A 23,783-nucleotide genomic window follows, 5' to 3' on the forward strand; every position below is an offset into this window, starting at 1 on the left:
TCATAAGGCAGAGCAGCCTGCCAGATCAAGTTATCTACTAGCTGTACATCTGCTGCACATAAAAAAGACACATCAGATTAAATGGATTTGATCTGATAACAGTAAGTGAAACACATTCTCTCTTCTCTTTTCTCTTCTTCTCTTCTCTTCTTTCAAACATAGATTATATATCCGAGGAAGCATCACCATGACTTCCAGCCATAACATTATCGTGTCTGGACTTTAAAAGATCCCCTTTAACACTAAATCCCAAATATCATAAAAATCATAAACAATGCCTTTGGACTGATGTCAGTCCTGACAACAGACTAAAGAAATTTGTCCACATGTTCCCAGATACTGTCAGCGTTTGTGCGAAGCAGAATACTAGACTGTGATAAAATGTGGGCTACACCATGAATACTGATTTGAGACAATTTCAGAAAGCACAGAAGCAGACACACGAGCAGGCACCTAATCTAGTATCGGACAAACAGCAACACTGAATTTTCACTGATGGCCACTAGATGGTAATGAAGAGCAGACATCAGCTGTTGACAGGAAACTCTCAGAGAGCACAATACAGTTGTATTTTTCTTTAATTGATTTTTAAATTAAAGTATTTACAAAAATAAAAACAAACATTTAAGTCTAGTAAACAATCTTACAGTAACAGCTTCCTCAGAAGTATACACGTTTTTGTTTAGTTATAAATATAGCATACAATTTCAGTCCACATTAGTGGATAAAAAACGGTAATAAAAAACTAAGTATCAAGTTCTTTCAAGTGAAAACATAGAAATGCAACATGCCACAAAACTTAAATTAGCACATTTGTAAAGAGCAGCTCAATTTCTTTGAGTTTTGGGTCCCAGTGCTTCCAGCCACTCCAGCACAGTGTCCAGTTCACCCACTGCCTTCTGTGCTGCCCTGTTTGCTTGTAGCTGCTCAGCAGAAAGAGGAACAAGGGAAAAGTGGAAGAGTTAGATAAGAAAATAGATCTGAAAACAACACGTGTGTCTTTCAAGCAGGTGATACTCTTATCATATAAACTCAGATTTTATTCACAATAGAACACAGAAATAATATCAAAGGTTTAAGCTGAGAAAAAAATGAACTGATTTTGAATCTGAAGGTAACAACACACGTCGAAAAAGTCGAGACAGGGGCAACAAAAGGCTGAGAAAGTCAATAGAGGAACATTTTGCAACTAATTAAATTTATTGGCAGCATGTCAGTAGCGTGACTGGGTATAAAACGGGCCTCTTAGAGTGGCAGAGTTTCTCACAGCTAAAGATGGACAAAGATGAAACTATCTGCAAAAACATCGGCTAATTGTTGAATAATTTCAGAATAAAGTAAAACTGCTTTGATTATCTCGTCATCTGCAGGACACCAAGAATATAATATCATCAAAAGACTCAGAGAATCTATTGTGAATAAAATTTAGTTTACAAGATTTAGAAATCATTGCAGTTTTTGGCTGTTTTATTTGAAGTGAGTTATAGATTTAGGTATTTTCTCTGTGTGCTGTGTTTCTGTATAGTAACCCATTTGTGTTTGTTTCTTGTTGAAATCCAAGACAAAAAGTAACATTAATAAAGATATTATTGACATACAACAAAGTTTCACAGCTCACAACTTTTCCCTAACTAACTAGGTCATATTAGGAAAATTACAACAACTGATGTTGGGGCTTATTATTGAGCGTCTAAGACAGGAAGTCATTTTAGATTTTATTGTGTGTCTTACCTTGATAAACTCAGCATGCACTGAATCAATTGTTCTCTGGGTTTCTTCTCCACATTGGCAATGCTATACACAGAAAAGCACAATTATCATTACAATCTATGACAGCTTTTCATTAAAAGAAGAAGAAGAAGCACATTTTGAGACTGGAGAGCAAACTTACACATTTATGGATGTCTCTTCTGATGCTCACGAAAGCGTTGGCCAGAGCGCTGGAGCAGCGTTGTTGTTGTGGCTCAGATGAGGCATAGTTGCTGAACACTCTCTCAACATAGAAACGCAACACAAGACGCAGGAAACAGCATGTCTGACCGTCCTGAGGGGGACATGGCGAAAGTCAGATTCTAGCACCTTTCACAACCTATCTTCAGAATCCATATTCTGGTGATAGAGACTTAATATGTGGAAGACACTTGTCAAAAAAAGGGAAGCAAAAGTAAATCTAAAAAGCAAATCATCATGACTGAGTGGCAACACAACGCAAGAGCTCACCTGAACATTTTTCATCAGTGATCTATCCAGAAGTTTCATTCCGATCTCGTTGTCTTCTGAAATCTATCACAAAAGAAAAAGAAAAACAAAGGATCAGTTACAACGACTTTCTGCCACTTTAATCTGACGTTACACTTGTGCAAGCTCTTGCCAGAGGTTTTGATTGCATGACTGAACTCACCGCATTTGATCGTATGTGTGCGTAGTATTTGCGCAGCTCGTGTGTGTGAACACTGACAGAGCAGCTGTCCAGATGCAGAGTTCGGCTCTCAGCAGGTTCAGTCAGACAGCTGAGCAGCAGGAGGAGGAGGAAGGAAGCAGAGCAGCCGATAAGCATCTTCATCCTGATGATGGCGATCTGGTGAGAAAGCTAACAGAAGCGTTTCGGTTTGTAAGAATTGTGTATTGTGTAAAATTGTTGATTGTTGATTAATTTAGGAAAAAGGTTCATCACTGTTTCCTCAGATCATCAAAACAGATAAAAAACTTCAAATCCACAAATTAAAAAATACTTTATGAGCATTTATAGATTCATAAATGGATATTGGATCATTTAAAAAAAACTGTTTATAAACTACCAATATCCAGAATAAAGGAAACACTATGTCAAGTCCATCAGCTGCCATCATCATTGCCTGGAGAAGTATCACCTGTATTCAGACTCACCTGTGCGTGTGTCACTCAGAGGGAGAGTTCTGGTGAAGCTGTGTCTCTGGGCCTCCATCCTGTGTCCTCTTATAGTGTGGAGTAAGGGGATTTTTCTTTTCACCAGGTATTGAACAGGTTAAACATGCATGGGACTCCACAGGTGCATGCATGTGAATGGGTTTACAGGAGGAGGAAGTCTGGTGCAATTAAAGGAACTCCCGGTCATGTTTCAGTCTCTGATTGGAAGAATGGAAAAAAGAATTATTGCTGATTTCCTCCTCTTTGATGAGTAGTGCTGTCTTTGTGAAGAAAAACTTTCACTCTCAGTGATGCGTAATGTAAATAATGAATGAGTAATCATTGTTGCTAGATTAGAGTTTCATCATTTAAACTGAAGCTGCTGCAGCTTCCGCATTAGGACGTCACTCCCTGAATCATTTGCCTTACGAGCTTTTAAAGTCTGTGTTGTTTTAATGTGATTAATTTGTAAAAGGAAGTGTTTTGTGGCAATATCATTTTATTTCTTGTCTCTTTTAGATTTCAGATTGATTGGTATAGCTACTTCCAAATGTTGCATAACACTCTGGGTGTATACTGGAAATAAAGCCTCTCATTGACTTTTGTCTTTTTACTCGAAGGGCATTCTGACATCACTTCAGTCAACAGGTCCTGATTGGAAATACCTACCAGACCTGCTCGCCAGCCTGTTTTACCAGGGTGCTTTTGAAGTCTTCTAAAACTTCATTTGCAGCGGTAGGAAGCAAGAAAACCCAATGAAACTAGGAATAACCTGTAAATGAAGTCAATTAGAGCCAGTTAAAAAGCCTCGCATGCTTCTCTATTGTATTCTCAATTCCACCAGAGTTGCAGTCCTGCAGTACTACCTCTTTAATACAGAGCCTCGGGAACAAAGTGACTTTTTTTTACACTGAAACCGGAAACACAAAAAATTGACAAAATTGCCATCGTAGCCACTGTCAGTTTCTCTCAACCTTTTTTGAACAGTTATTCATTGAAAAAAGCTGAAATGTCAGCATGTTTCATTGAAATCGTTTTTAGACATCTTAAAAGGTAAAATCATCAAGCATTTTAGAAACAAGTGGATATTAAATATTTTCTTGCTAAGGTATCTTATGATGTATCTAATGAAAGTTTGGCTTAATCCGGTCATTCTTACATGCACATAGTTACTTCTGTTCGCGCAGTGTTGTGCAATTTTGCAGCCTTTAGTCACTTCTGCTTTCTTACATGTTAAACTGTCACAGTCAATAAACACAAAATGAAAAACCCTTTAATTCATTTGCGATTTAAACAAACACGCATGTCTTTGGACTGGGGGTGGAAATCAGAGCACCCACAAAAACACCACCCAGACCACAGGGTCAACATGGAAAGTGGTTCTCAAACTGCGGGGAAGGCCCCCACTGTTAGGACACAAAGGTACTCCCGGGGCCTCAGAAAATCAGGCAACAAAACAGTGAAGTGAAACTAAATGGAATGATTTTTTTTTTTTAATGAAGCATGAACCAAAGCAGTTTGCTAATGCTATTGTGATGATGTTTCATTTCTTTCTGAAAAGTTTGGTTGTCATATTTTTCATTTTACCAAATGTTTCCAGAGCCAGGCCCTTCAGGCTAGTTCAGCACGCAAACTTCTTTTTTTCAAAAGTCATGTTGTCCTAACTCGTTTAGCATGTGGTTAACTGCTGCCTTGCTAAATAAACAAGGGCCTCTCATGAAAAAATGTTTTCTGGATGCTAGCATATGTTACTTCAGTACCTGTGTATACTGTTCAGCATTAACGTGAGCTTGTGTACTAATGTACTACATCATAAATGCTGTCTTTTCGATGAGCTCAGGCTCACAGGACGTGGCACCATTTCTGGATCTTTTTCTTTGAATGTTGCAGCTTTAACTTGTATTTGTGACTCAAGCGTCAAACTGTGTTCAGTAACGGTGAGGCCATTCAGTGATTTACACAACTAGGTTCTTGTCTCTTTTTATTATGTCACCCTGAGAAACAAATCTTCAGATTATCTGAAATTTTACATTTAGAAATTGTTATTCTCAAATAGCCATGTATATATGAGTTTAAAATGAAGCCAGCGAGGAAGTGCACAAACCTTTGGTTCCTGCCACTTGAAGTTAGCTGCGAGAGGAAGTCGTGATGATAAAAAGCCAAACTTTAAAGCATTAAAAAAAGGCATTTTTAAGACCTGGTGGAAAAAGAAATGTATATAAATATCCACCTGGATTATTGAGTCAAGACTTTGGGTGGGTTCATTGACAGGTGTCCCAGCACAAGTAGCTGTGGCCCTTTAGCATCTACTAGACCTCACCTCTGCTAATTCAAGTCACTGGTATAGACCTCTCCCATGTTGGTGCTTCTGGAGCCTTTAATGGTCTTAAATGAGTAACTTGTATTCCTCTGTGGTGCAGACCAACACAGAATTTTGTGCTTCAGTTTTGGTGAGTCAATTATTAGTTTTTTACTTAGCACTAATTTGCCAAACCAAGCTTCACCTATATTTCAAATATGTTAACTTCAGTCTCCAAACAACCAACATGGCGTCAGCCAAAATGCCGACCTTGACGTTATGGTGCTACATCCGTCTTTTACGGTTCTTGCACACTTTCACAGACAGGCAACGCCCTTACCTCTAGCTTCTTTGGAATGTTCCTTTTATACCTTTTATGCTTTTTATTTGTTCTTGTTTCTAATGTCTCTGTAAAGCACTTTGAATCACCCTGTTGTTGAATTGTGCTATACAAATAAACTTGCCTTGCCTTGCCTTATACCTGGTCAGTTACTAACATGTTGCTTTTATCCAAAGGCTCATATTATTGTGAAACAGGTCGGGTTGGTGTCGACTAAGCAGAGAGAGCAGTGAGGCATATTAGAAAAGAGAAATGAGGAAGAAAACTACATTTTTTATTTCAAACATCAAGCATTTTCAGATGATCAAGGAGAACTTTTATTTTCCATTGTTTGTACAAAGCTTCTTTATACAGAAGAATATTATACAAAAGATTAGGGATAACAAGAATAAAATGACATTTTTACAAAGAGTATCTTGAAAATCACAGGCACATTTGAAACTGTTTTAACTACATGGAGCTAGTTATTTAAAGCTGGTTATCTCTTTTAACTTACACTGCATATTTATTCATTGCCTCTGACGGCTGCCCCACTCTGTTGACCTATTCTTGTGAACTTAACTACCGTTTATGTCTGTAGCATGTCTGTAAATGTCCCTGTGTTTTCAGGCTTTGCTCAAGCTATATTTTTCACTTTTTTCTTTACATGAAGTTTTGTAAACAAAAAACACCGATAAACTGCAACTACTGCAGAAACCTAACTCTAAATGTCAGCATAGCCACAGTTTATGCTGATTTGTAGTTTAATGTTGGGACTGTCCAAAAAATGGCAATAGTTAAATTTGTCATCACAATTAAAAAAGTTTGAACCATCCAAGTTTTGCAGTTATTTGCAGTCCCTCTCTCAGTATTACAGTTCCACAGCGTCTACTGCTGATAAACACCATACTTTGCAATGAAATGCACCTAGTACAAAGTGAGTCTATGTTTTCATGGATGTGTGTGTGTGTGTGTGTGTGTGTGTGTGTGTGTGTGTGTGTGTGTGTCAGTAGTACTGTGCAAAAGTCTTGAGCCACCCCTCATTTCTTGTTGTTTTGGAGCCAGACTTTCTTTTAATTCTTTATAGCAGTGAGCAACAATTCTCCAAGATCTTAAAATCTTTTAAAAGTTTTTCTGAAAGTTATATTCAGAAGAAATAGGTCAAATAATCCAGCAAAGATCTGAAACATGACCTGAGAGATGCATCTGACCCTTCAGTTCGTTTACTGTTCACTGAAGCCTCATAAGAAATGGAAGAGTGGCTGTTAAGAAGTAAAATGGAGAAAATGTTAAGGTATGTCAAATTACACAAGAACTGGACCAAATATCAGTCCCAACGGGTCTTCTTTGAAACAAAAATTTGAATTTTTTAGTTCAAATTATACTCAATAAGAAAGATGTAACACAGTTTGTGACTGCAGCCAAACATGGCCGAGGCCCTGTCATGGCTTGTGGCTACATTTCAGCGAGTGGTGTTGGGGATCTTGTCAAATCAATTGACATCAATACTACAGAAATGTACGGTCAGATTTTGATCCACCACGTGGTACCTTCTGCAAAGTATCTGATTAGAAGAAGCTTCAACTTTCAGTATGACAACGATCCCAAACACACTGCCAGAGCAGTAAAAGATACCAGGACAGAAAAACACCCAATTAAACACTGTCAGTCTTGGATTGGCCTCTCCAGATCCCAGACCTCAAAATTGCTGAAGCAGTGTGGGATCCTCTTGATAGGGAAGAGAACAAAAGGCAGCCAACATTCAAGGAAGAGCTTTGAATGTCTTTTAAGAAGCCCGGACAACAATTTCTGGAGACCACTTAAAGAAATGAGAAGAAAGCATATTTTTCACACTTTCCTAGCAAAATATAAAGAAATGCTGCGTAGCTCAAGACTTTTGCACAGTACTGCATGTGCAAGCCCCCATGCCTTTAGGCATGGTTTTCCTAAATGACAATAGAGTGAAGGAGCCTGAAGCACATGATGACATCCAGAGGGATGGGAGGGTTCAGGTGATTTCCATCCAAACGGAGATACCTGAAAACAACAGAGCAGGTATCTAATATGTCATTGGGATTTTAACTCTTTGAACTTGGCATTTCCAGACAAAATTCTTTTGTTCTTGTTTACTTCCTGTTAACACACAGGTCACACAGCTCAGACAAGTTCATTATTTAGGTTAGTGCTGAGACACGCATTATGACATAATGTGAAATACCTTAGCTTGGGAACCTGGCTCATATCACTCGGGTCAGCTTGCACGCTGTATGGGCAGATCTGGGTGCCATTGATGTCTGTCAGGAAAATACACAGTCATGAAGATCTAGTCTTCAAGTGCTCACATGTGCATATAAATAAGAAAATATGCTATTTTAGATTTGACAGTTTTGTTTTTTTATTGTATAATTTATTTCATTATAGCAATTTACATACAGGAAGAGCAGGGTATAGCCTGATAATAGTCTGAGAAGATAATTATCTTAAATATTATGCATAATGTGAATTTTTTTATTTAAACATGCAATGCTTAGCATACATTTTCAGAAGAAATCTTTATTTTTTATGATGTTTTAACTTAGAAAATAGCATGAGAAATGTTTTTAGGAATATAAAAAAAAGGATACAAAAAAGACAGAAATATGAGTGTGTTTAAATGATACTGAAGTGGGTATATTTGAGAAAAAAACAAACACACCTTTAAACAGAGCTCAACTGTAGAATTGATTATACTTTATTGCAAAACACAAGTAGGTAAGTATTTTAAATCGCATCACATCTGATTTTTCTCTGTAATGTGACACATACTCAGACATATAAGCGTTTCAAGTTGAAAATGTGCTGTTGTGTTACAGAGTCCACTAATATTAATGCATTTCTAACTGTGTAGTTATATGTAGTTATAACCCACAAAACAAAACAAAACCCAGCAGCATCCTTCTCTCACCCCAACCGGTCGCAGCAGATGGCCGCCCCTCCCTGAGCCTGGTTCTGCCGGAGGTTTCTTCATGTTAAAGGGAGTTTTTCCTTCCCACTGTCGCCAAAGTGCTTGCTCATAGGGGGGTCATATGATTGTTGGGTTTTTCTCTGTATCTATGAAGCGCCTTGAGGCGACTTTTGTTGTGATTTGGCGCTATATAAATAAAATTGAATTGAATTGAATTGAATTAACGGTCTGGAAGAAGATTGCATTGTGTAAGCCCTTAAATTATTGCATCAAAATAACTAAGAAACATATTTTTTAAAATAATTCCAAATACAATTGAACAGGAGGACACATCTCGTCATGATAATTAACTTCAGTGGAAGTTGAAAAAAAAATGGCCTGAAGCCAAAGTAGTTTTGTAGTCATGACGCAGAAACAGGTATAACAGAATACCCTGAAAAAATACTTTCGGTTTGTGTTGCACGCTGATCAAATTACAGCTGTAGTGTCAACAGACTACACTGATCTGTCTTCATTAAAGTCGGCATAGGACACAAGACAATTGGGTATAATTAACCAAGATAATTTACAGCGGTTAATGCATAGGTTAAAAAGGGGGGGTTGAATCTACGACATATTATTTGTTTAGTTGCTACACCACCAGATCCAAACAGAAACAGGGAGACATGGACAACACTAAGACCACATTGAACTGAGAAGCTAAGGTGACCTGACACAGCTGCAAGTTGCTGGAAGTTACATGAAGAGCCCTGACATTCAGCCCAAGTTGAGACAAACTGTGGTTATGCTCCCTGATGTGGAGGCCTTGCTTTAGCACAGTGATGACCACTCACTGGGACAGACGTGGCTGCTGGTTACTTACTCTCAATGCTGTTGTGGTCGAGATGCAGGTGCTCCAGGTGACCGTTGAACAAAGGAATCGAAGCGAGCTGGTTGTGGGACAGTTGCAAGTCTAGCAGGCTGGAGACATTGAACACATTCTTGGGAACTCCTTTATCACTCAGCTGGTTGTAGTTCAGCCTCACAAAAGCCAGGTGAGCATGGTTGTCAAAGTAGTTTCTGAAAAAAGACAATAATAAAGATTCTTAGTGGGAATAATCAACTTTGGGACAATGCGTGCACCGTATACTTGCTTTGGGATGTCATCGATACGGTTCCTATCCAAGAAAAGCTGCACGAGGCTGGTTGGTATACTAGTAGGCATCTTCTTCAGCGTGTTATGAGCCAGGTTGAGCTGCACCAGGTTCGTAAGGCCCTTAAAGCTGTTCTTACCCAGGCCACTGTCACTCAGCTGACAGAAAAGACATCACATATTTGCTCCACAAACGCTAGAGATTTAGTTCTCCATACATGTCTAGATAGCACAGTGTTGTAACAGTGAGGTTCACCTGGTTGTGATACAGATCGAGCATAGTCAGGCTCCCCATGTTGTTGAAGGCCCCAGGTGGGATCTTGGAAATACGATTCCTACTAAGGCGGAGCTGTTCCAGAGTTTCTGGGAGGCCTGAAGGGACTTCATTAAGCTGGTTTCGTTGGGCGTAGAGATACAGAAGTGCTGGAAGCTTTTCAAACACCTGCGTGAGAGATAGATGCAAAGCAACCGTAGTAAAGTGATTCTATTTCTTTAAATCCTGAGCATTTATAGAGGTGAACTCCCTGACCTGCTTATCTATCTGATGAATACGGTTGTTTGCTAGATTGATCCAGCGGACCTCAGAGGCGTTGAGGAAGGGCTCCGAGGTTATCTCAGAGATGTAATTGTTCTGGAGATACAGGTAGTGAGTCCTGGATGGGATTGCTGGGATTACACGAATGTTCCGGTTCTCGCAGTTGAGCGCATTCGGGTAGCTTGGGGCGCAAAAACACTCCCGGGGGCAGTCAGGAAAGATGGAAGGTGGGCCCAGGATGGGTGGGGGGAAATCTGTTGGTTCCTTGGGCTCAGGCTGGGGTGGTACAGTTGGGAGACGAGCAGGAGGCTTTCTGGGGGTAGCTGGGCGCCTGGTGGGCTTCTTTGGCCGAGGCCTCTGTGTGAACACTGCCCCCAGTAGGAGGAGCAGAGTCAGTGCAGACAGGAGTCTTGCACCAGCCTTCATTGTCCTAGGAAAAGCATAAAGTGTAAGTAGTGATTTCTACTGACTCTGCAGTAATCAAAGTGAAAGGCATTAAGTTAAGGAAGAAAGATGCTTCAAAAAAACAAAAAGAAAAACTAAATAGTTTAATTCAGTACAATATGTCCTTTTGTGTCTGTGAAGGTTCTCAGTCATCCAGGTCATTGTAGTCTAAGGAGCTTGGAAAGAAAAGTGTCCGGACTTCTTTAAGTTGCTTGAAGACGTTTCACCTCTCATCCGAGAAGCTTCTTCAGTTCTAAGGTCAAATGGCGGAGAGTCCCAGATTTAAACCCAGTGGGAGTATCCCCCCAAAGCGGGACAAAAGGGCCCCCTGATGATCCTCTACCTAATCACATGAGCCAAGGTGTGAAAACGGGTGTGGGTCACAATCAGCCAGGGTTTCAGGTGAGCTCATTGTGAGCTGGGATGTCATGCTTTCTCCAAGCATACACAGTCTTTCGAGGATGCCAATGTTAACATCTTGGACAGAGAGGACAGATGGTTTGAAAGAGGAGTGAAAGAAGCCATGGATGTCCACTGTGAGCGACCATCTTTGAACAGAGGCGGTGGTTTGCGACACCAACTGTCTGCCATCTATAATCCAGTTTTGAGTTCCCTCCCCAGACGTCTTAACGCCCATCCTGGGCCATCTGACCTCAGGAAATCGCATGATAGGGTGGGGCCAGGTTTCACAATGAGCTCACCCGAAACCCTGGCTGATTGTGACCCACACCCATTTTCACACCTTGGCTCATGTGATTAGGTAGAGGATTATCAGGGGGCCCTTTTGTCCCTCTTTGGGGGGAAACTCCCACTAGGTTTAAATCTGGGACTCCCCACCATTTGACCTTAGAACTGAAGAAGCTTCTTGGATGAGAGGTGAAACATCTTCAAGCAACTTAAAGAAGTTCAGATGCTTTTCTTTCCAAGCTCCTTAGAATATGTCCTTTTGGTGCTTCTTTCTCCATGTGGGTGTAATGACTCAGCTGTGTACAAACCCTCCTTTTTTCCTACAAGGCTACGTGCAATCCAGGGCATTCATCTTATCTCTGATTTTACTAAAAATATCCGTTAGTTTGTATTTCCCTTTGGAAAGATTCCACTTTAAAGCTGGTTACTGTTCGACCCATTTTAAGAGGTAGTTTTCAGGGTTGAACTGAGTGAAACAGCATTACCAAGGCCTACATGAAGCAATGCTCACCTGACTATAAAAACATTGAGGTTTAATTTTATATACCAAGATTGTCCCCAGCCTACCTTAAGTATTGCTTCCACACTTCTATTGCAGTTTAAACTAATGTAAGATGGACATGTGTAGCTCGGTAACGTAATCTGTGTTTGAAGAGGTGGGATCATCTGAGGAGGAGCCATACATCCTTAATTTGATTAAATTCAAGAGAATGTAGGGCAGATACTAATACAGGAAATGAGCGCTTATGAAAGGATAAAGGCACTATTGTAAGCATGGGTCGAGAGGGGGGAGGTGTGTAGAGAAAGCAAGCCTGCAAGGTTAAAATATGTCAACAAAAGGGAGGCGCACTGGAATGAAGCTCTCATGAACTCAATATGTATTTACAGCATTTTATAATCAGTGTGTGTTTAAAATTTCACACCAGGAGGATTTGTTTTGTGTGTGCATGAGGAATTTTCCAAAGTTGCTTTGAAAAAGGAATTTCCATTTTGTATAGTTCATCACATTGATCATACAAGGAGTCATCTTAGGCACACCTATGAGCTTGCATTTCACAATGAGAGGACAGGGGAGGTGATTTTTACATGTTCTGTAACTGACGGGGTTTAAGAATATATAACAACTGTGAGCAAATCGGTTTAGCTACAGTGCTATGAAAAAGTATTTACCCCCACGCCCCATTTGTCACACTTGCATGTTTCAGATTATAAAACACATTTCAACATTAGACTCAAATAACCAGAGTAAATGCAAAATGCAGTTTTTAAATGATGATTGCATCTATTAAGGGAAAACAAAAAATAGCCAAACCTACCTGGCCTGGGAAAATATTCTGTGGACTAACAGGACTCGTTGCATCTGGTGTAAAACTAACATAGCCAAAAGTACATCATACCACCAGTCAAATATGGTGGTGTGATAGTCTGGGACTGCTTTGCTGCTGGACGACTTGCCGTAATTGATGGAACCATGATTCCTGCTCTCTACCAGAAAGTCCCGAAGAAGGTCCAGCTATCCGTTTGTGCCCTGAAGCTTAACCTCACTCGGGTTATTAAGCAGCACAATAGTCCAAAACACACCACAAGATCCACCTCTGAATGGCTCAGAAAAGTACAAAAAAAATGAAGATTTAGACCCTTGAATGTGTCTGGAACAATTCTGAAAAGAAGAGTGTGCTAAAATTACTCCACAGCAACGTAAGAGCATCATTGTCAGTTAGGGAAGGGAATCGAGAACCAGTTCTTGCAGAGAACTAGTTCCCAGTAGTTCAGTTTCTTGGAATTGTTGGTTTGCTTGCCTGTGGATCACTGTTATCAGTTGTAGCACTCAAACAACAATCAGCTGATTATCAGCTGATCTAAGTTCACATGCAGGAGGAGGAAAACAGTGGCACAGTCTGCAGCGTGGATATGGACTTTACTTTCAATTCATTGCATAATAGGACGAGAGCACGATGTTACAGTAGACAGAAACAGCTGCATTATGCTGCTAACACAGCTTCAGGTTTTTGCAAGCACCTGTACAGACAGCATGCTAATACTAAGCTAGCCAAAAACACAGAGAGATGTTATGAGTATATGCCCAAGCCCAGGAGTCAGACCCTTAACTTCAACAGGTAAAAAAAAATGATGAGCAGTTTTTACCTGTTCATGTTTCTACAGTAGAATCACTGTGGCAATCACTTTAAAGTCTCTTTTTGCTTGTGTTGTGTTGTCAGCATTGTGTTTGTGTTCATATGTCTGTCCTCATTAGGATCAAGATTTGCATTGGTGTGTAGGACTGTAGCCTGAAGGTGTATCTTGTTAAATGTTAATTATGAGGCAAAGCTTTTCAGCTCATTTTATGAAAAAAAAAAAGAAAAAGTAACGAGTAAGTAACTAAGTAATGTACTGCATCACCTTTAATGAAAGTGTTCTGTGTAATATTTGTAATATTTACTTTTTTGAGTAATGACCCACCACTGAACACAACAAGGGGGAGAAATAACTCCACAACATGCACAAACATTTGACAAAGCACAAAGCAATTCATTTGCATGAATGTAATATTGACATGATGGTTAGAGATGGTGGTGACTCTCAAAACAAAGCCAGTGAGATCCCAGTGAGAATCGATAAGTAATACTAATAATGGAATCCGTTAATTCTTCTCAGTTCCCATCCCTGCCATCAGTTATGTTTGATTGCAGTTCTTGCTGCCAAGGGAGGCACAGCCAGTTATTAAAATTTGGGGGGCAATTACTTTTTCGCAGAGGGCCAGGTAGGTGTGGATAACTTTTTCTCTTATTGAGAGAAGCCATCATTTAAAAACTGTATTTTGGTATTAAAATCTGTTTGATGATCTGAAACATGAAAATGTGACAAATATGCAAAAACATTAATAAATCAGGAGGGAGAGGGATACTTTTTCTGTATGTGGACAATGAAATTACGTCACACTGAGACTGAAACACACACATACACGCTGTTGTTTGGCTTATCATTCCAGGTATTTACCCTTCAGTGAATCTAATTCACGTTTCAAAGTGAAACGATCTTTTTCAGGCCATGGTAACTATGGCTAAATCGTTATCCTCTATATCATGAGCAAAGGCCTGCAAATAAGTAAGATAAGATAAGATAAGATAGAACTTTATTAATCCCTCGGGTGGGTTCCTCTGGGAAATTGGGTTTCCAAAAGCACAGCACCGACAGAAGTTACAGTTACAGAATGTTATATACACACACACACACACACACACACACACACACACACACACACACACACACACACACACACACACACACACACACACACACACACATATAAATACAGAGACAAATATAAATAAAATATACGAAGGGGATAAATAGAATAAATAGGAATAAAAATAAAAATACAAGTGAATTGCACATTTCAAGTATTGAGGTCTATTTGCACCATTTACTATTTACAAAAGTATTGCACAAAGGTATTGCACAGTGAGGTGAAGAGGCACTACAGCTTAGTTGTTCCCCCCTCCTTTGTCCTCCTGTTTCCCCTCCCTCTCCCCCCCAGAGAGGAGTTAAACAGTCTGATGGCGTGTGGGACAAAGGAGTTTTTAAGTCTGTTAGTTCTTGTCTTGGGGAGAAGCAACTTGTCACTGAACAGACTCTTCTGGTTGTTAATGGCCGTGTGCAGTATCACAAAGTATCACAAAGATTTAGAAAAACAAACTCTCATCACAGAGGCACCATTTGTTTCCAGTGCTCTTTCTCTTTGCCTTTGATCAGTTTGATATAAATCATGGCGCAGGAATGAGCCTCATATCTAAAATGCTTGAAATAACAAATCTGAACATTTCTCTGACAGCATTCCCTGGCACTGCCCTTCATTTTCCCTCTCAGAGCCTTGCAACCCCTCGTTTAAATCCAGAGCCAGATTTCTTTCCTGTCGTTCTGCTGTTATGACCAGAAGTTTGGCAAACAATTAAAGACTCAATATCCACAATGGCTGATTCACCAGTTTGTTATTTATGACCTCAATGAGTTAATCTGATCGTTATCAGCATGAGAACTATACTTAGGATGGTAGGACAGAGATCACTGCTAGTACATGACACAAACACTCTGTTGCAAAGCTTTAAAACAAACAAAATCTACTGTGACTTTGAACTGGATCTGCATATTTTAAACATCAGAGACTTTTGTCTTACTGGACTTGATGAAAACCATGTGGACCTACTAAGTGGTGGTATTACGTTCTCAACAGCTGTTTGCAAGGTTAAAAACATATATCCAAGTACTGGTGAGATAAAAGTTAAACATTACTAAAAAATAACACAATCTTACGTTACTGCTGATATTTTTCATGTGCAGCTATTAAACAGTTTGCTTTATATATATATTTAAAGTTTAGAATTATTTGGTTAAAGGAAAAGTAGAAAGTCTTAGGAATTAGTGTGAGTTTTAGGTTATATCTCAAAAAATTTCAGTTTCATAACACCCTTTTCATCACTGATGATGAGCTCTTTCCAACCTTTTTTTTTTGGCAGAACAGCCCGTCGTTCCTTTACCAAAAAAAGAAAGAAAGAAAAAAACGAGTGTTTCATAAAACCACTTTTTAAAAAAAGTCATGATGAAAAGTTACATCATCCCCAGTCGACTTCACTCATCTGAGTCCTGTAACTGTGACTAAGCACAATAATCACAAAGGTTATGCCAAGATTTTCTCTAACATCTAGTGTATATTATATATATACATGTACAGATGTTTTCCATACATTTAGAAATACGAAAACTCCAACTAAGTGTGCTCTTTGATGCTCTAATAAAACATGAGAAATTTATTAAGAAGCCAAACGACAGTAGATATAATGTCAACATAGCTGAGAGCAGAAGAACGAACATCAGAAATCTGGAAACTTTCATCCCCGCGTCTTTGTACACATCGCCATCAGCCAGCTCCAAAGTAGCTGCTGTTTTTCTTTTCAAACTCTTCACACACTTCACAAACCTTCTTATGTCAGCACATCATGTGATTGCACATTTTTTTCAGTGCATGCTTGTTTTTAAACCATTTCCAGAACGTTCCATTTCAGCTTCTTAAACTGTTAGTTTACACCCATGTAGGAACTGCATCCATCTGAATTCACCACAGAAGAAGCCAAAAATGTATTTGTGCACCGCCTTTAAAACCCCCGGGGATCCATCTGATTGCCAAAAGTGAGCAATATGGCATTTCTTTTGTAAAAAAAACAGCAGCTAAAGCTCTTCTAGTCTGCATATTTTCACTTGCACTGCAGTTGCAGCTCTCTCCACTCACTAATGGAAAAAGATGAAATCAAGGTGAGCGTGCAGCAGCACAGAAAAGCAGCAGAGTCACAGCGTGTGGCAGCTCCCTGGAGGACAGAGTACCACTTTGTATGGCAAACTGTTTCTATAGAAACTCGGCAGCATGGCCCAGCTGTGCCCGTGCCAGGATTCCCCTTCTGTCCACAAACACTTCCCTCACTGCCTCTCCTGGCTTCTCTGTTTAACACTCACACACACACATGCACAGAACTCTGTCTGCATTCTTACCTTTACTCATCAGGTCCCTTCAGTGGAAACAACAAATAAAGGGTCTTACCTGCCTCTGGTACCTGCCCTCTTTTGTCAAGTCACAAGTTTTGTGTCTTTTCTTCTCTCTGCCTCTCTCACTCTTCTCCTATCCCTCGCTCCCTCACTCCCTCTTGCTCTTCCTCTGTTCCTCTGGTCCCTAGCCCTCCCTTCCCTCTCTCTCCCCCTCTCGCTCTCCTTTGGTGGACAAGCCTGCCTGTTGGGTTTGTTCCCTGGCTTCTTTCCCTCTGAAGGTCACAGTGGTTCTTTTTTTCACCCCCTTAGCTTGGCTCAGAGCCACAGAGGTTTAATCTTAATTCCTTCTGGTAGACCACCGGCTCTTTTATGTGTCTGAACCGTTGTACAGTTTGTTATTATTTTGTTTTTGTCAACTATATGATGAGTGTGTAGGTCTGAAAAATTAAACAACTAAATACATAAACACCAGGGCACCATGATGTGTTTGCATGCCATATTTGCGTGTTTGCAACAAGCCTTAGTTTCTGTATCTGTAGTCTTTGAGAAACAAACACTGGACCTCTGTGAGGGAAAGCCCAGCTGTAACTGCATCTCCTCTTTGTCTCCCACCCACCCCGCCATTGTTTAGATGACTGCACTCAGATCCAGTCATGTGCTTTTCATTAGAAGCATCTCTCCGCTGACTCCATGGCATCTCTTCTGTGTCAGTTAAATATCCAGGCACGCTCTTTCTTTTTTCTTCCCCCCCTTCCCTCTAGTGTAAGTACACGAAAGCAGTCTGATTTTCGAAGTCCAAATGTGGAGTGGAGGGTGATGTGATGGGGCTCTCAGGAAGTGGGGCTGGTGGCATGAAGTAGGGCCTGTGTGTGTGTGTGTGTGTGCATGTGTGTGTGTTTAGCTAATATGTCACCAGGGGTTTGGAGGTGGACATGTGTTTGCTACCCTGCATTCCTGCAGAGTGAGCTGCAGCTGAATGATAATGAGGTGAACATATGTGGGGATATGTCTTTAAGACACATGTACACACATGCTTCCTTTTCCCGCCGCGCTCCTGTCTCCCACTCAGTCAGTGATTATGATACAGTCGGGTCAAACATCTGGACCAGACTGTTTCCAGCTAAGGAAGGAGAGTATACTTTAACAAACAGGTCGCAAAACGGGTGTGTGTAACAAATACGTCACCCCCCCCCCAATCTGCTCTGCCACCATTTACATGTGAGAGTTGTTTAGTGACTCAGCTCTAATCAACGTCAGCGACTTAATTTCTGTGTAAGAGTTTTTCTCTCTCTTTTTTTGCAGCGTTCGAGGATGACATTATTGGAAACAGCTGCTCATTAGCAGCACCAGTCCAACATTTGTTTAATGTTTCATATATCATGGAAATAACACAATAACCAAGAAGTTTACACTGAACATCCACCCATCCATTTTCTCTCTCTTAACCAATTCATGGTTGCTGGCGTGGGGGTTGGGTTGGAGCCTATCCTAGCATTCTTAGTGTGAAAGGTGGGGTACACTCGGGACAGATCGCCAGTTTGTTGCAGAGTTTAAATTGAACAAATTCTAAATTAAATTAAAGGGTTTTTCTGAATGAGGTAGCCCGCCACAAATTTCTCTTGCTGCTGTTTGGCCCTAGACCCACACTAAATGTGACAAAACTGGTCTGTGGCTGCAGTGTTCTCTACACACAGGTGGGCATCTGTGAAAAAGGGAAAAATCTGGGTGTTAACTAGTCCTAATGTTGTAGGACTAATGTACTCATACCCTGCAATAGTGCAACAGATGAGAGAAACACAACAAAGAGAAATAGCAGCGTGTTAAGACATCTATGTTTTAAGTATAAGGCAGAGTCAATAATTCTTTAGCTTTTTAACTTTCACCTGACTGGTTGGATAGTAACAAGAGAGCCACGTGATCCAATCCATTTTTATTTTTATTTTTTGTAGGCACTGATGAAAAAAACAGCACCAAATCGATAGAGAATACTGCAGAAAAGAGGGGTCAGAAATAGGAGACTGCATTCTGTGAACTGATCACCATTTAAACTGTGACTGCAATAAAGATTTGACTTGAACAGAATGAGTAGGAAAACCACTTCAGTTGATTCAGTTTTATTTATATAGCACCAATGCACAACAACAGTTGTCATAAGGTGATTTGTGTTTTACGGTAAAAATCCTACAATAAAGAGAAAGAAAGAAAGAAAACCCCAACAATCGCACAACACTCCCACCACCAGCAACACCACCCACTCATGAGCAAGAATTTGGTGACAGTGGTAAGGAAAAACTCCCCTTTAACAGGAAGAAACCTCAGGGAGAGTCAGACTTGGTGAGGGGCAGTCATCTGCTCTATCCGGTTGGGGGTGATGGGAAAGAAAAGTGGGCAGAGGGAGAGAGAGAGAGACAAGTGACATCGCCCCACTTTGATGTTTGCATTTTGATTTATGTTTAATAAGCTATCTTTGACTTAAGTAAACCTCTCATGTGGCTTCATGGCACCTACAGTACAGTTGTGAAGCACGTCATTCATTATCACCTTTTGTGTCTGAAATGGTGATTCTTGTATTTGCCACAATTTCACAACTGTGCTGATGCATGCTCACCATCTAAATACTGACATGTTTAGACACCATACATCTGCATCATTTCTTCTTGTGTGTATCAGAGCTTAAGCAGCCTTTGAGGATCAAACTGTGTGGTTTTGTTTTGCATGTGGAAACTGAGTCACATGGCCTGTGGAATGTAACTGCTTGGCCTTGCAGTGTTCAAGTACAGCCAGAGCCTGCACAGAGGTGAATGGATGTTAGGGCTCTCAGTTTTTCACAGCTGAATTCAACCTGCTGGTTCGAGAAGAGGGGCGTGTATAATGCCAGACCCTTGTCTTTACAGTAGGAAATCTTTAAGCAGTACTCCTTACCAGAGGTATCACATGCTGCAGCTGTTTTCTTAGCAAATGGATAGAATGAAGCTGGCTCAGCCCCAAAATGACTTGGTGTGTGTAATAATGTGAGAACTTTCCAAGAACGGTCTGTTCTGTCATCTAGAGAGTGATTTGGATGATTGAACTATTTGGTTTAATGGAGTTGCATATTAGTTTTAGCTAGAAATGTTCCCAGAGGAAGTCCAGTGAGAGGAATACTAATATTCTCCCAAACATTTACAGACAACTTTCTTTTTGCTGCAACAGCAAGATAATATGAAATCCCTTAGGAGAGCGTGTTTGTATATTAAGCTCTGAAGGCCACACCCTCTCTCTTATTTTCAAAGCTCTCAGTCGCTTTATGCCTTTTTTTTGGCAAATGGCAAGAGTTTATAATAAAACAGGGGTTTTGTAGAAGTCTCTGTGTTCGACTTTAAAGGATTCATGCTAAGACAAATCTGGCGTCTCTTAGATCATTTTCTGATTGCACAAATTATTTTCTAATTACTCATAAATAAACAGTGTTATTGAAACAAAGTAATGTTTATAGAAATATGAAAGAAGGATTTTGGTCATAAACGCTGAACTCTCTGTGCTAAGTGTCTTCCTTTAGGGCTTTAACAGTAAAGCATGCAGTGGCAGTTTACCCTATAGGATAAAGTCCCAGCAGCTGTTCATCAGCTGGATCCTAAATGCACACAAAGAAATCGTGTTATATTATTGATAAACTCAGTCTTTTATTGCTAGTTAGGACAAATTCTGCATGGTCACGATAAAAGTGAAATAAAACACTCTGAGCACCATCAGTCTGGGTTCCAAAAGCACCCGATGAAGCATTTCATGATCTCAAAATGTATATGAAATCATGAAATGACATGTTTTGGCTGCTGTCACACAGTAATTTCCCAAAATTGAGGTCAGATCTGGTTTATGTTATCCTATGAATCATAGTACATAATACATTAATAGAAAAAGCGGTTCACAAGTATGACGTTAAATAAAGGATCCTCCTGCGCAGTTAAGATTTCCAAATCAAAGATCACGTTGCACTCAATCAAACATAGTCAGACTTCAACTCACAGTGTTCACTCCCATTCTGAATCAGTAAGTCATGTGTTAGCGATATTTTCCTTTAAATGTGACTAAAATATTTTGTTTGTGTCGCTTCTTTGAATATTTGAGCATTACTCTAAAATACGATGTATCTTTGGAGACTTCGATACCAGAAATTTGCCCTTGGGCTGTGGTAGAAGGAGAAGCGGGGTTAAATAGAAGTCTTGATTAATCTATTAACTCTGTTAATATCTACAAAATGTTTATCGTCTGCCTTGACAAGTGGCTACAGCGTGAACATGCAGTGTCCTCGTGTAATCGAGCATAGAAAAAAGTGCATGTATAAATGTGTGAAGGAGGTATGCAGGACCTGAGGCTTTGAGTGCTCATGTGGAGTAGAAAAGCTCTATATAAGAACAATTCCATTTACCGTGTACAGTTTAAGCACACACACACACACACACACACACACACACACACACACACACACACACACACACACAGTATAGATGGTAGTGGTTGATCTGCTGAATTGGAAGTTTCAAAATGATTCTCCACAAAACCAGTGGGTGATGCCAGGGTGGCTATACAGTACTAGCCCTGTGACGCATGGGTCTGATCAGGTGTAATTCACAGCTGAGGGTGTTTAAATTCCTCAGCTAAACCAGTGACAGCGTTCATAAAAACAAGCAGCACTGTTCCATAGCTGCGGTTCAAGCATGTTATTCAGTCTTATCTCTACTTTTTCACTTAGTTTTGGTTTTATGTGAATTTTTTTCAGTGCTCCATAATTGATCGCAGCACTTTTTGACAGAAACAAAGTACCTAGCGAATAATTAAATGTCAGTGTCTATCATATACTGCGTATTTTAATAGCACTTTATTTCCTCTAAAGCACTAAAACTCTACTTTCTAGTAAGAGCTTTTCATTCCTACACGTGCAGTTTAGATTGTAAACTGTGGAGGCTTACTAAGAATTGCCTGTCTTATGAGACAGAGATAGATGGAAGCAGGTTTCTCATATTCTGACTAATGAGCGTTTCTAAGCAGGCTGAAATGACAGCTAATCAAGCTGCTGTTAGTGTCGCTTATGTCTTTCTAGCTGGCGTGCGTTAAAGCAACAACACTGTGAAAGCCGATCCTGACATTGTGCATCGGTAGCCTTCACACTGACTAACATTATGCACACTGTCTCAACATGCTAAGAAATCTAAAGCTTGACACAGCTGTCATTGCTTGGACGCTTGCTCTGCTTGAACTTGTGGGCTGGCATGAACATGCTTAACGTCTGCATTTGACACCAATTTTGAATCACAGATGGATTCATTTAGATTAAAAAAGTGTTTATGAAGTGTAAGCGTGATACCGGTGCTAGAGCTATCTGCATGTTTGCACATGGCCTTACTGTGTTGGGTACGTTGCACGTGTTTCACATGTGAGGCTGCGTAGGTTAAATGAGGAATGTCTGATACACTTCCCATAAGAGTTCAAACTCTGCTCACACATAACACACGTATATCATATTCAACCTGGACCCTAAACCTCACATTTAACACCTTTACCCACTCAGACAAAGCAACCTCAACCCCCATTCCACCTACTGTCTCCCGTAATGTTTAGTCAAGACGATAATGAAAGTATCATTTAGGTAAATAAACAGGAAAACCACAATTGCTAAGTTTAATCTGAGTTGTACTGCATTACTAGTTGCCCAAACATGGGTCTCAGACAGGCGTAGGGATTGTGAGAAAACCTCAGGACCCCGAGTTATAAACAATACCTTTCAGTAATATGACAACTTTGAGGACTCTGATCAGTATAAATGCAATAAATCCATTAGAGCACACATTTTTCTGAAGCATCTTAAAAACAAAATAAATAAATAAAATACGCTGAGACTAAAATGCAAATTTGGCATTTGTTCGAGCAATGTGCTATTACTCATTTCTTTGGCTGAAGCTTCCAGGCTCACTAACAGAAACTTTATGAACATTATGCATTTCCCTCCATTTTGCTGAGGCTCATTACTGTAAGCTTATGGCCATTCCTATTTGTGAAAGTGTCTCAGTAAAAAGTAATTGCTGCCATAAGTAACAGAAGAAATTCTTACTGCGCTACATGCAATAGGAGGGACCCTTTAAGGAAGGACAAGACAGCACAATCAGCATCTGTGTGCAGTTTTATGTGTGTGTGTCTGTGTGTAATGAGAGGGCTGGAGGTCTTAGTCCTGCTTGTAAACAGGCCTGTAAATGTAACTAACGGCTTCCTCAGTCATCTCGCCAAAACCACCAGACCCATGCAAGTCTGCACTGGATTCCAAGCTACCATCTGTGCCTAGCAACAGACTCTTCACACAGCTGGGCGGTTCCCATCAGCTTTATATATAATTACTCTATTAGTCACTATAGGGGGCTGGCACATGAGCACATTCATAATTTTTCCTTAACTGTTTAATACAGATTTAAGGAAAAGTGGCTTTATGGGGGAATTGTGGGCAGAGACACAATTACCCAATTCACTATCCTGCAAGTACTTCACACACAACCTGCAGCGCAGCTATGGACACACAAGTCTGCCAGTCTTTTACCTTGAAGATAAATAAAGACAGAGATGCTGATATTTTGGCAACAATCCGGTTAATTCATTGCCACCAATCTCTGGCTTTTTCCGATTAAATATGGGGTTAATTCACTTCTCCAAAGCATCCCCTCACTGTTAAGACAAGACAAACAGGGAAGAGCTGTGAAACAAGTAGAAGAACATGTGACAGGATTTGTAACTTACCCCAAGATCTTTCAGATGAACTGGAAAGTCATTCATAAGCCAGAACTAATGGCCCAGTGAGTATTTAACCTTACTGATGTGCTGCTTTCTGAATGCACCGTGGCATGGCACTATAACTTAGTCAGCTATGTTAAACTGGCATTTAAATAACCCATAGCTTCTCTTCTTTCCTCATTCTCTTGTAGATGTGGACACAGCCACAGGAGGAGCTTTTACCTCATTTTCATCAGTTTGACAAAA

The 23,783-nt window shown here is 40.1% G+C and overlaps 2 protein-coding genes across 3 annotated transcripts; both read right to left on the reverse strand.

The window, feature by feature from the left end:
* Nucleotides 1–705: 705 nt before the first annotated feature.
* On the reverse strand, nucleotides 706–2,563 carry il20 (interleukin 20). Its single transcript, XM_086294199.1, has 5 exons — nucleotides 2,402–2,563; nucleotides 2,221–2,283; nucleotides 1,892–2,044; nucleotides 1,732–1,794; nucleotides 706–923 (listed from the first exon to the last, which is right to left on the reverse strand). The coding sequence occupies exons 1-5, from the start codon at nucleotides 2,561–2,563 to the stop codon at nucleotides 828–830; spliced, it is 537 nt and encodes a 178-aa protein (XP_086150325.1). The 3' UTR covers nucleotides 706–827.
* A 3,225-nt stretch (nucleotides 2,564–5,788) lies between these two features.
* Nucleotides 5,789–16,953, reverse strand: prelp (proline/arginine-rich end leucine-rich repeat protein). 2 transcript variants are annotated; one of them, XM_086292007.1, is made up of 7 exons: nucleotides 12,563–16,818; nucleotides 10,110–10,545; nucleotides 9,837–10,022; nucleotides 9,582–9,739; nucleotides 9,311–9,507; nucleotides 7,723–7,798; nucleotides 5,789–7,541 (listed from the first exon to the last, which is right to left on the reverse strand). In XM_086292007.1, exons 1-7 carry the CDS (start codon nucleotides 12,622–12,624, stop codon nucleotides 7,451–7,453), a joined length of 1,206 nt encoding a protein of 401 aa, XP_086148133.1. In that variant the 5' UTR covers nucleotides 12,625–16,818; the 3' UTR covers nucleotides 5,789–7,450. The 2 variants fall into 2 exon arrangements, with proteins under 2 accessions (XP_086148133.1, XP_086148134.1); XM_086292008.1 differs by lacking the exon at nucleotides 12,563–16,818 and adding an exon at nucleotides 16,837–16,953 and having other exon boundaries at nucleotides 5,790–7,541.
* Nucleotides 16,954–23,783: the final 6,830 nt, after the last annotated feature.

Source organism: Aulonocara sp. 'chitande type north' Nkhata Bay, linkage group LG5 (genome assembly GCF_057382095.1).
Source record: "Aulonocara sp. 'chitande type north' Nkhata Bay isolate Kocher_YH1m ecotype deep benthic linkage group LG5, A_spYH_male_GT1.1, whole genome shotgun sequence".
Lineage (NCBI taxonomy): Eukaryota > Metazoa > Chordata > Actinopteri > Cichliformes > Cichlidae > Aulonocara > Aulonocara sp. 'chitande type north' Nkhata Bay.

Bases quoted from the DNA above. Each gene is read 5' to 3' on its own strand.
- il20 (XM_086294199.1), bottom strand. From the start codon at position 2,563: ATGAAGATGCTTATCGGCTGCTCTGCTTCCTTCCTCCTCCTCCTGCTG. The intron at 2,284-2,401 runs GTGAGTTCAGTC...CTTTTGTGATAG, and splicing joins CACACATACGATCAAATGCG to ATTTCAGAAGACAACGAGAT. The intron at 924-1,731 runs GTAAGACACACA...TCTGCTGAGCAG, and splicing joins TGCATGCTGAGTTTATCAAG to CTACAAGCAAACAGGGCAGC.
- prelp (XM_086292007.1), bottom strand. From the start codon at position 12,624: ATGTTAGTTTTACACCAGATGCAACGAGTCCTGTTAGTCCACAGAATA. The intron at 10,546-12,562 runs GTAGGTTTGGCT...TGCTTTTCCTAG, and splicing joins AGAATATTTTCCCAGGCCAG to GACAATGAAGGCTGGTGCAA. The intron at 10,023-10,109 runs GTCAGGGAGTTC...TCTCTCACGCAG, and splicing joins TTCATCAGATAGATAAGCAG to GTGTTTGAAAAGCTTCCAGC.